At 41.0% G+C, this 13077-nt stretch overlaps 1 protein-coding gene across 2 annotated transcripts in view; it reads left to right on the top strand.

Annotated features, from left to right (window-relative positions):
* The window catches only part of MAOB (monoamine oxidase B), a 116598-nt gene that overhangs the window by 47696 nt on the left and 55825 nt on the right, over nt 1–13077 (top strand). For both annotated transcript variants that reach the window (XM_002719872.6, XM_089324086.1), the window contains exon 3: nt 52–189. In XM_002719872.6, coding sequence (XP_002719918.2) covers nt 52–189 — 138 coding nt within the window. The remainder of the gene's footprint in view (nt 1–51; nt 190–13077) is intronic.

Raw genomic sequence — 13077 nt, 5'->3', positions numbered from 1 at the left:
TAGGAATATTTTCACAAATATTTTTCTTTTATTTTTCCCATGGGAAAACAGAACCAAAAAGTTAAATATGTGGACCTTGGAGGATCCTATGTTGGGCCAACCCAGAATCGTATTTTAAGATTAGCCAAGGAACTAGGATTGGAGACCTACAAAGTGAATGAAGTTGAGCGTCTGATCCACCATGTAAAGGTAAACCTCGGCCAGTCTGAATGATTTGAAAGCTTCTCTATGGGTATTTTCCTGTATCAGTTCCAGATTGTTCTCTTGGACAATCTTCTGTATCATTACTGGATGATGCATATGTATTTGACAAATGTCTGTCAGTCACTTTGAGAATTTATTCAGTATTAACAAAGGGCGTTTAGGTGGGAATTCTAACCCAACCTCGAGAGATTATTAATGAAATGGTATTCCGTTTAACAAAATGTTTAATACAGTAGAGGAAAAACTTCTGTGATTTATTTATTAAATATCTCTAAATACCTGGGACTCTTTCAAGTTCTATGAGGGTACTTCAACAAGTTTGTAGAGAAATGGAATTGAAATGTGTCTTCTGATGCAGATTTTTTAAATCCATGCATAGTTTTTTTTCATAATACACACTTTTTGAGTTTTCTGAAGACCCCTTTATACAAAAACCTGCTTAGACTTCACATTATAAACACTATTTTTTTTAACTTTTATTCAATGAATATAAATTTCCAAAGTACGATTTATGGATTACAATGGCTTCCCCCACATACCGTCCCTCCCACCCACTACCCTCCCCTTTCCCACTCCCTCTCCCCTTCCATTCACATCAAGATTCATTTTCGATTATCTTAATATACAGAAGATCAGCTTAGTATACATTAAGTAAGGATTTCAACAGTTTGCTCCCACACAGAAACATAAAGTGAAAAATAATAGATGATTTTTTTTAAATGATGATGAAATCAGATCAGACCTATTGTCATGTTTAATCCCAGTGAGAGTCAAGTTGGGAGTTGATAATTTCTTTTTTTTTTTTTTTTACAGAGGATCAGTTTAGTATACATTAAGTAAAGATTTCAACAGTTTGCACCCCCATAGAAACACAAAGTGAAATATATTGTTTGAGTACTCGTTATAGCATTAAATCTCAATGTACAGCACATTAAGGACAGAGATCCTACATGAGGACATGAGTGACTCCTGTTGTTGACTTTACCAATTCACACTCCTGTCTATGGCATCAGTAGTCTCCCTATGCTCCAGTCATGAGTTTCCAAGGCTATGGAAGCCCTCTGAGTTCTCCGATTCTTATCTTGTTTAGACAAGGTCATAGTCAAAGTGGAGGTTCTCTCCTCCCTTCAGAGAAAGGTACCTCCTTCTTTGAAGACCTGTTCTTTCCACTGGGATCTCACTCGCAGAGATCTTTTGCCAGAGTGTCTTGGCTTTCCATGCCTGAAATACTCTCATGGGCTTTTCAGCCAGATCCGAATGCCTTTAGGGCTGATTCTGAGGCCAGAGTGCTATTTAGGACATCTGCCATTCTATGAGTCTGCTGAGTATCTCACTTCCCATGTTGGATCACTCTCCCCTTTATTTATTCCACCGGTTAGTGTTAGCAGGTACTAGACTTGTATAAACACTATTTATTCATTTATTTCTTTAAAGTGGAAGTGACAGAGGGAGCAGAGGAGTGAGGGGAGAACAGAAAGAGAATGAGATCCTCTATCTGCTGGTTCACTCCCAAAATGACCACAACATCTGGAGCTTGTCCAAGCTGAAGCCAGGAGTCGAGAGCCTGGAGCTCCATCCAGGCCTCATGCATGGGTGGCAGGGTCCTAGATATGTGAGCCATCTGCTGCTGCTTTCCATGGCACATGGGCAGAGGTCTGGATCAGAGGCAGAGCAGCCAGGACTTGAACCAGTGCTCCAGTACAGGATGCCAGCATTGCAGGTGGCAGCTCAGCTCATTGCGCCACAGCGCTGGCCTCACAAAGTCTGTTTTTTAATATATATAATGGAATATTCAGAAATTTTGCCATTGTGTGCTACATATCAGCTAAGGCTGCTCTTCTTTGGACTTTGACACAAAGTGGCTCAAGTTCCAAATCTTAGCTTTTGTGGGGGAAACTCCATTGATCTCCCCAACATTTCTGTGAAGTTACTGGGTCTCTCATTCCTGTGATCACTTGTGATTTATTTCCTGCTTCCACGACACTTAGGCTCATTCACGTCTCGTGACCTGTGACCTTCTCCACCTTTGCTCTATGCCAGCCTGAGCTCAAACTCACCTCTTTGTGTTGATTTTTTCCTCAGACCTCCCTAAGTATCTGTGTGCCCCAGACGTGACTAGAGTTTTGAGAAGTGGCAGGGGGTGAGGGGTGGCTTTGAAACTGCAGAAACACAAACAGCTTAGAAATGAATATTGTATATCATTCTAGTAACTCCTTAGACCTTGAGAATCTCCCACTGGTCACATTTCCCTGTAGAGTTCAGTCTCCCACCATGTTGCTTGCCCTCAGTTTCTCTTCACATATCCCTGCTCCTGTTTTCCCAGAATCTTCATCTTGGTCCCCAACGCACTGATACGCTGAAACAAAGGGAATCCAGGGCCCACTCCAGAGTCCCACCAAATAACTGGCAGAGGTTTTGAATTTCAGTCTTACTCACTTGAAAGTAAGCAGTAGGAAGACGTGTGAGAGGCCATCAAGATGCCCATGGAACATGTGTATTATAAAATACTATGCATGGATTTCAAAAGTTTTTGCCTCCAAATCAGCTTATCTTTTAATTCTATCTTTGGCATGAACTTTTTAAAGTTCTCTTATATTCCTTCCTGGTAGAAATTGCCCCCTTAGAAGGCAGAAGAAACTAGCAACAGTCAGTTTTGACTTCTGTAACAATTCTGACATCCTTATATTATTTGTGAGTGATAATATCGAGGACAAACAGCAGACCACACACATTATGAATCATTTGCTAGAACAGGATCCAAGCATCTACTTAATTTGCCATAATGCAGGTAAAATGATTCCTTACTTTATAAATAAATGTTTCGGTTGACCTTAAAACTTTGTTTTATGAGCCTTTTCACTTTGCTTCCATATGTGTCTAGTAGAAAAAGAGACACATGAATTATAAATGAGACTGTTGCATGGTAATGGTGAGATTTGATGACAATCAATCAGCAGTTCTTAGTAAATATCCTTTGTTGAGTTCTTTGCTTTTTTAAATGTAGGTCACGTTGACTGATTTCTCATGTCTCCCTTGTCCCGCCGCTAAGACTTGCAGAGATAGACTTCTAACACTAGGCTCTCTCAGACTTTTCCAGACAGGGGCGATGACCAGAGATTATATTTGCTTTTCTGTCTTTGTGTATCCAGGAATTCATCTTAGTTCAGAGCTATATCCAGAATGCTTTGGCTTTTTTTTTTTTTCCTGATAATCTTCTGATTGACATTAAGTCCCTTGCTTGAGAGGAATTTCTCACAGGAATCAATAATGAGAATGGTGTTAAATGATTTTTAATAGTGATGACCAAATATGCTACTTTCTTTGATGATTTCCCATAATCTGTGTACAGCTAAGAAACTGCAAGTAACATATGCCAACGGAGTTCTTTATGAAGCTTAAAATAAATGTTATCACTTTTTAATTATTACAGAAGTAAAGCATGTTTATTGTAAAAATGTAATTAGAAAGTAGTAATAAAGAAAACAATTTTAAAAACCTTTTGTAAGCCTGTCTTGGGAAAATCACTCTATAATACTGTCTTGGTTTGTAGATTTTCACATTCCTGTGTTGCTATTTTCTGACCTCTGCTGGAGGAAGTGGGAAATATCAGTGCATTTAAAAATATATGCATATGCATATGTGTATATGCTGCCTCAGTCTCTAATTCTTAGTAATGAGACACATTGAAATACTAATGATGCAGTCAAGTAAAAGATTTTGGAATCTTGGCAAAAGACCCAGTTTGACCTCCTTATGGTCATATCTGGAGAGAAACTGCATGATAATAAGTAATCATAAAGCTAAGACATGTTTCTCAAGCTAAATACTGATTCTCTACTATCACCACCTTCTTGTATTGGCCACATGTCATTTTTCTCATTTTTAACGTATAAAAAGCATCTTGGATGGCTATGTGCATTTCTGGGATTATTAGCAAGAGCTCTGACATTCTATCTCCTACTGCAGGCTAGAGAATGTAGTTCAGAAATTGTCTCCTCCGCATGGAAGATAGGCCTTTGGACATTTTGACATTGCTCTCTATTGCCAGTTTTAATAATTACTGTCCCCAAATGCAAATGATAGCACATGTAAATATATAGTACAAGGGAATCTTCTAAAAATTCATGCAAAGTAATTCTGGAAAAGTTATGCATGGATTTCAGAATTTTTTGCATTAAAATTAGCTTCTCTGAATTTTATTTTCCACAAACTGTTTTGGAATATACCCTTGTTTATTCGTGCCTTGTTTCTTCAGCAGACCTACATTATTTCTTAACCTGAATCCTGAGAGGATCAAGCCATTTTGTGAGATCCTTGCTGTCTGAATCAGCCTGTTGAAGGAATTTGCTTTGTAAATTTCTTACATGTCTGTTAATGGATGATCATTTTAAATGCAGCCTTATCAACATTAGGCTAAGGACCTTGAGTCTGTTGCTTGATACTGAAATTGATTAAATTCAGCTACCTGGAAAAGGGGAGTGATACAATGGCTCATGGTGGGCTAGTTATCCAATAAAATGGCATCTTTCCTTGAGAGAGGAGAACTTCCGGTATCACCAGTTTCCTGTCATTGTAGAAGATATATGTGTGGTCTGCTGAAAGGTGAAGTTTGTTCATGCTGGCTCCATAGTAGGTATCCATGAACCCATGGTGTGCTTCGATGAATACTGTTTCTATCAGAAATATTTATATCTATTGAGTGGCATTCACTTTTAGTGCTAGTGTGCATGTGTTTTTTTAAATTTATTTGACAGGTAGAATTATAGACAGTGAGAGAGAGACAGAGAGAAAGGTCTTCCTTCCGTTGATTCATTTCCCAAATGGCCTCTATGGCCGGTGCTGCACCGATCTGAAGCCAGGAGCCAGGAGCTTCTTCCTGGTCTCCCACGGGTGCAGCGGCCCAAGCACTTGGGCCATCCTTCACTGCCCTCCCGGGCCACAGCAGAGAGCTGAACTGGAAGAGGAGCAACCGGGACTAGAACCGGTGCCTATATGGGATGCCGGTGCCGCAGGTGGAGGATTAACCAAGTGAGCCATGGCGTCGGCCTGCATATGTTTTATGTTGTTAAAACATGGTGTCCCAATGATGACTTTGTGAATAAAAAATATGATGCCAAACTATATTGATTTGATTATCAGTAAGAAAAGTGCTTCAACTCAAATCTATATAATTTAGAAGGGGTTTTCTTTTACTTATTTTAAAAAAGATTTATTTATTTGAAAGAGTTACAGAGAAGAAGGGAGGGAGGGAGAGAGAGAGAGTCTTCCATCTACTGGCCACTCCCCAAACAGCCACAATGGCTGGGGCTGGGTCAGGCTGCAGGGAGGAGCCAGCAAGGCCATCCTGATCTCCCAAATTGGTGCAGGGGCCCAAGCACTTGGACCATCTTTTGCTGTTTTCCCAAGCACATTAGCAGGGAACAGGGAGCGGAGTCAGAAGTGGAGCAGCAGGGACATGAACCAGCGCCCATATTGGATGCCAGCATTATAGGTGGAAGCTTAACCTGGCCCCTTTTTCACTTCCGTGGTCAGTGATGCAGCCATTAGTACTTGGTTACTGTTGAGCATCTGCTGAGATTTTTGGTCTGTTTTACAAAGAGTAATGCTGATTTTTACTGATACACTTTAGAAGACTGCTGTATGCCTTGGAAGTGACTTGCAAAAATTGTTTCCTTTTAAGGAATATATCACAGTTAAAAAGTAAAAAACAAAAACTAAAACTTCTTAAGGAATCGTGCTATACAGTACTTTCACTTACATCACTTCTTCTTATATTGTGAGTTTTCATGCACCCATCTATCTGTATGGTTCTTTTACTGTTTGTTTTTTACTCTTTTGTGGTTTTACTTTGAAGAAGTTTGGAAAAAATTCTGAGATCAGGAACAATTTAGGCTAGTGACAAATAAAATGTCTCCGTTTCAGCTTTCATCAGTCTGAACTTTGAAACTAAAGTCCAAAGTATCTGTGCAACTGTTTTAGGACTAGAAGTTAATGCTATGATTTGGATATTGGTTTGGATCTTAATTGTCCTCCAAAGACCCTTTTGTTAAAGATTTGGTTCCCAAAATCTTACGTTAATGCTACTAAGATGGTGAAACTTAATCCAATTATGGTGTCTGCGGGTGGAGCCTTTGAAAGGTGATTACATTGCATTATATTGTTGGGATAGAGCCCCCCATGGTTGAATCATGTTGGCTTTACAAAGAGAGATGTAGAAGTAAGCTCCCTCTTGCCATGTGATGCGCTGTACCTCTTTGGGCTGTGGCCAGCAAGAACACCATCACAAACCAACGGGGCCACCCAATCTTGGACTATGAACCTCCAAACCATGAGCCACAATAAACCTCTTTCTTTCATAAGTAGCCTTTATCAGTTATTTTCTTGTAGTAATGAAAAGCTGCCTAATACAGGTGAACTCTTAAGACGTTGGTCAACGTCAAGATGCAGAGTAACTTAAAATTAAGGAGCTCAATGTCATACTAACAATCATTTCCAAACTTCAGCTATCTGAAGAAACTGAGCAAATAGACACTCTCAGCTTAGCCAAATTCCCAGTGGGCAAAAGCCAAATTCATTGTGAAAGTTCCTTTTGTATTGTATGTGATCAACTTGAAGTCAATAGAGGTGTGTGAATGAAGAGACAGCTCTCAAAATGATGACCTAATTGTTGTTGCTGTAACTGCTATTGTTCTAATAACCTCATAGCAGGAAGAGCATTTGGTTCAACCCCTCAGTCTTGTTGACAACTCTGAAATCCAGTTGAAGTCACAGTAGACAAAAATCACAGGCAGCCAGGATAAATTGTAGATATCTACCTACAATACTATTTCAGTGAATCTTTCTGTCTAAACTCAGTAACAGGGAATAGCAACAGAGAAGAGAAATATTGAGAAATAAAATATTCAAGTGATAACCGCATTTAACAAATAGAAATTATCTTGTTATATGGGGGACTTCAAAAAGTTCATGGTAAGTAGAATTAAAAGATAAGTTTATTTTTGGTGCAAAAAATGTGAAATCCATGCCTTTGAGGAGATCCTCGAAAAGTTCATGAAACAGTGCATATTATGAAAAAGCCGTTGGCCGGCGCCGCGGCTCACTAGGCTAATCCTCCGCCTTGCGGCGCCGGCACACTGGGTTCTAGTCCTGGTCAGGGCGCCGGATTTTGTCCCGGTTGCCCCTCTTCCAGGCCAGCTCTCTGCTGTGGTCAGGGAGTGCAGTGGAGGATGGCCCAGGTGCTTGGGCCCTGCACCCCATGGGAGACCAGGAGAAGTACCTGGCTCTTGCCATCGGATCAGCGCGGTGCGCCAGCTGCAGCGCGCCGGCCACGGTGGCCATTGGAGGGTGAACCAACGGCAAAGGAAGACCTTTCTCTCTCTGTCTCTCTCTCTCACTGTCTACTCTGCCTGTCAAAAAAAAAAAAAAAAAAAAAAGCCGTGCATGGATTTCAAAGACATTTTTGCACCAAAATAAACTTATCTTTTAATTTCATTTTCTGTGAACTTTTTGAAGTCCCCTCATGTAAGACCTTGGCCTCTTCTAAAGATCCATGAGCCAGAAGTATGCAGTCTTCTTCAGGCCCTTAATATCCCCTTCTTCATGCCCCATCACCAATCCTATTAATCCAGGGAAGCCTGGATCAAAGTCCAGAGTGCACTTGTGTCTCTCATGATGACAGAAGTCTCCAGCTGCCCATTTCACATGAACTTCACACTTGCCACGCTGAGCTTACCCACTCCACAAATCTGCTGTATCTAAGGTGGGCTTAATGAACCTTCTCTTCCACTCCCACCCCCACTCCATTTTATGTCTTATTTATGGGAAAAAATGTGTCTTTATCACCATGGGAAATTTTTTTAAAGAAAAAAAATGTGACGAGTAGTAATTTTCTCTTCTGCAAGTGAAACCCATTTGTCTAGTGATCATTCTGAAGCTAAATGCTAATTTATTCTGGAAACCAAAGTGCTTATTTGTGTTCTTTGGAGAATACAGGCAGATCTGCAACATGTAATAATTTGCTCAAAATTATGTCTTTGATGGCTGGATTTGGAGCAGCATTTTGGGATGGGAAACGGGTTTATTCTAGGCCTCCATAGTTTCCATTTGGAACTTCAAATGTGACAGACTCAATAAACATACTCTATACACGCACATGTGCACACACACACATGCATCTCGATAAACTCAATAGGGGCTGCAGTTGTGGGTAACAGAGAGCTAGTTTTTTTTTTTTAAAGATGTATTTATTTAACTGAAATTGAGAGTTACAGAAGAGAGAGGGAGAGATCTTCCATCAGACAGTTTACTCCCCAAATGACCGCAACAACTAGGGCTGGGCCAGGTCAAAGCCAGGAGCCTGGAACTTCCTCCAGGTCTCCCATGTGGGTGCAGGGGCCCAAGCACTTGGGCCATCTTCTGCTGCTTTCCCAGGTGCATTAGCAGGGAGCTGAATTAGAATTGGAGCAGCCAGTGGCAGCTTAACCCCTTACACCACAATACCATCCACCAGAGTTAGTTTTAAATTATGCTTGGGGTGGAGGGTAGAGTGTGTATAGAATTCAGCTATGATGGTGAAATTCACTAAGGGAAACAGGGCTATAGCTTAAATCTTGTGCAGAATTTTACACTATCTCTAAGGACACTTCAAAAAGTTTATGGAGAAAATGGAATTACAAGGTAAGTCTGGTGCAAAAATTTTGGAAATTCATTCATAGTTTTTCATAATATGAATTTTCCATGAACTTAAATTTTTTATTTAGTTTATTAATTTATAAGGAGAGAGATAGAGACTGAGAAAGAGAGAACACTTCTGTCCACTGATTCATTCCCCAAATACTCACAGTGGCTCAGTCTGGGCTAAGCCAAAGCTCAGAACCAGGAACTCACTCCAGGTCTTCCACTTAGGTGGCAAGAACCTAGTTACCTGAGCCATCACCACTGCCTCTGAGGCTGCACCCACACTCCATGAATTTTTTGAAGATCCCTAATATACCTTGTGATCCTGGGGTATGCCCAGGTAGTCCAAAGGACATACAGTGACAGGGATCCAGCAAACCAAAGGATGGTGACTAATAAGAGGACCATGTGAGGGCTTAAAGAGCCTCAGCAGCCTGCAGTTGGTACCAAGGGATTGACAGATGGCCTGAAAAGGTTTTGCCTACCTTGCCAAGAGCTCAGTGGCAGCAACCTGCAGAAAATCCTAGGCATGAATTTCCAGGCTGCCTTTCACATGGCTGGTGCCTTTCTTTTGGCCCTTGATGCCACAAGGACATAATAACTGTGATAATATTACTCTGGTGTGGACATCTAGAACTTACTAAGTATTTGCAGTTCCAAATAACTAAGTTATTTAGTTGTGAACTAGAAATTTTATCGCTATTAACTGGTGAGGATACACAAGTTAGAGTAATTGCAGATGACAATTTGGGTACTAAGAACACACTATACATTGCTCACTGCTAGATGAGAATGGTGGTGCTTTCTCTCATTTCCTTCTGAGCCTCAGCACTCATTGGCCCACTTTCCTGCCTGTCAAACTTGTATTGTCACATATGGAAAAAAGAAAATTCAAGATCCTCCTTTCCTTAAAGAATTTCCACAGTTGACTGAAGTTATCCCAGTGGCTCCCTCCCAAACTCTGTATCCTCCACAGTTTGCTGATTACAGTTTACGAAAACATGTTTGGAAATAGGGTGAATAGTTTTCTGTTGCTTGATTTTTTTAAAAAATTATTTATTTATTTGAGAGGTAGAGTTACAGACAGAGAGAGGGAAAGACAGAGAAAGGTCTTCCATCCGCTGGTTCACTCCCCAAATGGCCACAACGGCAGGAACTGGGCCAATCTGAAGCCAAGAGCCAGGAGCCAGGAGCTTCTTCCAGGTCTCTGACATGCATGCAGGGGTCCAAGCCCTTGGACCTTCTTCAACTGCCTTCCCAGGCCATTACCAGGGAGCTGGATCGAAAGAGGAGCAGCTGGGACACGAACCAGCATCCATATGGGATGCCGGCACAGCAGGTGGATGCTTAACCTACTATGTCACAGCATCGGCCCAGGTTTTCTCTTACTTGTACTTCCAGGGTTTTATATATATAGGTATACAAGGGGGTTTTAAGAAGTTAATGGAAAATTAATTAAAAGATATGTTTATTTTGTGCAAAATAATTAGAAATTCATGCATAGTTTTTTATAACATGTATTTTGCATGAACTCTTAGAAGATTCCTCATATATATGATTTCAGAATTCTTTTATCAAAATAAACTTATCTGTCAGTTCCATTTTCCATGAACTTTTTTTTTTTGACAGGCAGAGTTAGTGAGAGAGACAGAAAGAAAGGTCTTCCTTTTTCCGTTGGTTCACCCTCCAAATGGCCGCCATGGCCTGCGCACTGCAGGGATCCGAAGCCAGGAGCCAAGTGCTTCCTCCTGGTCTCCCATGTGGGTGCAGGGCCCAAGGACCTGGGCCATCCTCCACTGCCTTCCCGGGCCACAGCAGAGAGCTGGACTGGAAGAGGAGCAATCGGGACAGAACCGGCACCCCAACCGGGACTAGAACCTGGGGTGCCGGCGCCGCACGTGGAGGATTAGCCTAGTGAGCCATGGTGCCAGCCTTTCCATGAACTTTTTAAAACCCTTGCATGTATATATATAGAAGCATATATATGTGTATGGAGTTTATGAAACATATTTGAAAGTTTAACACTTCTTTCAGTTTCTTCAGTTTTGGTTTCTTCCATTAACTTCAAGTACATTTATGTCATTTGAATTAGCATATATGTTATGCTTTGATTCTCATATATTTTTCTTTGCCCTTTTCTCCTGCCTTGCTTTCTTCCTTTTTTGGTGTCTTTCCCTCATCTCCTAGTCATCCACCTGTTCATTTATCTACCTGTGGCAACCATCCATCCATTCATCTTCCCATCTTCTCTTTATAGATCCTTATATAAAGAGGTCTGAAATGTCATACACCAAACGGCATAGCTTTTGCTTTTACCTGGATGGTGCAGTGTGAGATAATTTGCTACTTTCTTCTTTGTACATGTTAGTAATATTAGAACTTTTTATGGACTTCCTCTCATTTTTATTTTTGAAACTATAATCAGACATAGACTACTGTGCAGAGTTCATGACCTATGAGAAGAGGTTAGGTCCACTGTTTCCAACAGAGCTGTACCTCTCACCTGCCCAGGCAGCAGTCTCTTGTGTTACATATCTGTTAACAATAACTCAACTGCTTCCAGCCAGGCTTAGTGCGTGAGCATAGATCCTTTGAGTTTAGACTGTCTAGATCCCAAAGCAGCTGGTCTAATGCAGAACCTCAAAGGCTCTTATCCTAGTATGACTGAGCTGCAGAATTTTCCCATTCTCTCTCTCTCCTCTCTCTCTCTCTCTCTCTCTCTTTCTCTCTCTCTCTCTCTCTCTCTCTCTCTCTCTCACACACACACACACACACACACACTTGATCATTGACCTTTTGTGTGCCCTTGGCCATGTAATTTGTGCTTGTGTACCTTGATTTCTCCATTTGAACAGAGGGATGTTTTTACCTGTCTCTCTCAGTGATTTGAGGTTTGAAGGAGAAAAGATGTTCACAGAAAACATTGATTAACATCACTGTCACCAACGAGGCTGCTGTGATGCCCTGAACATCCTGAAAACATTCTGATAGGAAGGGTAGATAGTGTTTACTTTAGTTTTGAAAACACACTTCTCTAATTGGCTCTAGAATTATTATTATTAAAGAAGAATTTCAAAGATGAGACGCCAGGCAGGATGAAACTTTATAAATCCTTTTCCAAAGAGATCAGGCCAATAACTAAAATAAAACAAAAATAGTTGTGTAGTCTTGTTATGCACTGAACTACAAGCCTTTCCTCTTTAAGTCTAGTCTCTCTCTCTCTCTTTATCTCTCTCTTTTTCTTTCTGAATTATGAGTAGGCTAGAAGATCAACCATTTGACTGCAACTAAACTGACATTCCCAGATAAACAGACCACATAGGTCGTAGAAAAGAGTAAAATGCCCTTTTCTGGCCATGTTACTCTCTAAATTTCCATCGGCCCCACTGTAATCTTTTTAGATCCTAGGATATGAGACAGTGATTATGATTAAGCCAGTGGAGACCCTTTCCTCTGGATTACTAAGTGACCATGCTGGCACTCTTCTACAGGGAGCATGTCAGGGTTTACCAGTATCAAAATAACCTAAATTAACTCTGCCTTTCAAATAAATAACCAGATCGTTTTAAAAAATACAGGGACTGGCTTTGTGGCAGAGGATAAGCCGCCACCTGCAACTCCGGCGTCCTGTATCCCAGTGCTGGTTTGAGTCCTGGCCGCTCTGCTTCTGATCCACCTCTCTGCTAATGCAAGTGCTTGGGCCCTTGCCACCCATGTGAGAGACCTGGATGGAGTTCCAGGTTCCTGGCTTCAGCCTAGCCCAGCCCTGGCTGTTATGATCATTTGGAGAGTGACGCAGCAGATACCAGATTCTCTCTCTCTGTCTCTCTGTCTCTGTTTTTCAAATAAATTAAAATAAATAAAAATTAGAGAAAAGTCCAACAGAATGAGTCATAAGGAAAATAGGCCTCTAGTTGTATGGAAGAAGTGTGTTTCCTCATTTCATCTTTCAGCACATACGCGTCATGCAGCATTCTGAGCAGAAGGGCTGCAGAGTGACCTGGCACCTTTTACTGCTGACATTTACTGTTTCTCTTTTAGTTTTAAGTTGGCAAATGTTAAGGGCAGCTGCTACAGACAGCTTCTAGTCATGTGTGAGCTGAGAAAAAAAATCACAATTCATAGTTACCTATCGTTTAGACTCTCAAGTTAAACCAAACACACATGTGCGCGGTGGCTCCCAAAGATTCAGTTCCA

The sequence above is a fragment of the Oryctolagus cuniculus genome, chromosome X (assembly GCF_051225735.1).
Source record: "Oryctolagus cuniculus isolate XC-2025 breed Fujian yellow rabbit chromosome X, ASM5122573v1, whole genome shotgun sequence".
Lineage (NCBI taxonomy): Eukaryota > Metazoa > Chordata > Mammalia > Lagomorpha > Leporidae > Oryctolagus > Oryctolagus cuniculus.
This window is presented reverse-complemented; position numbering and strand designations above follow the sequence as displayed.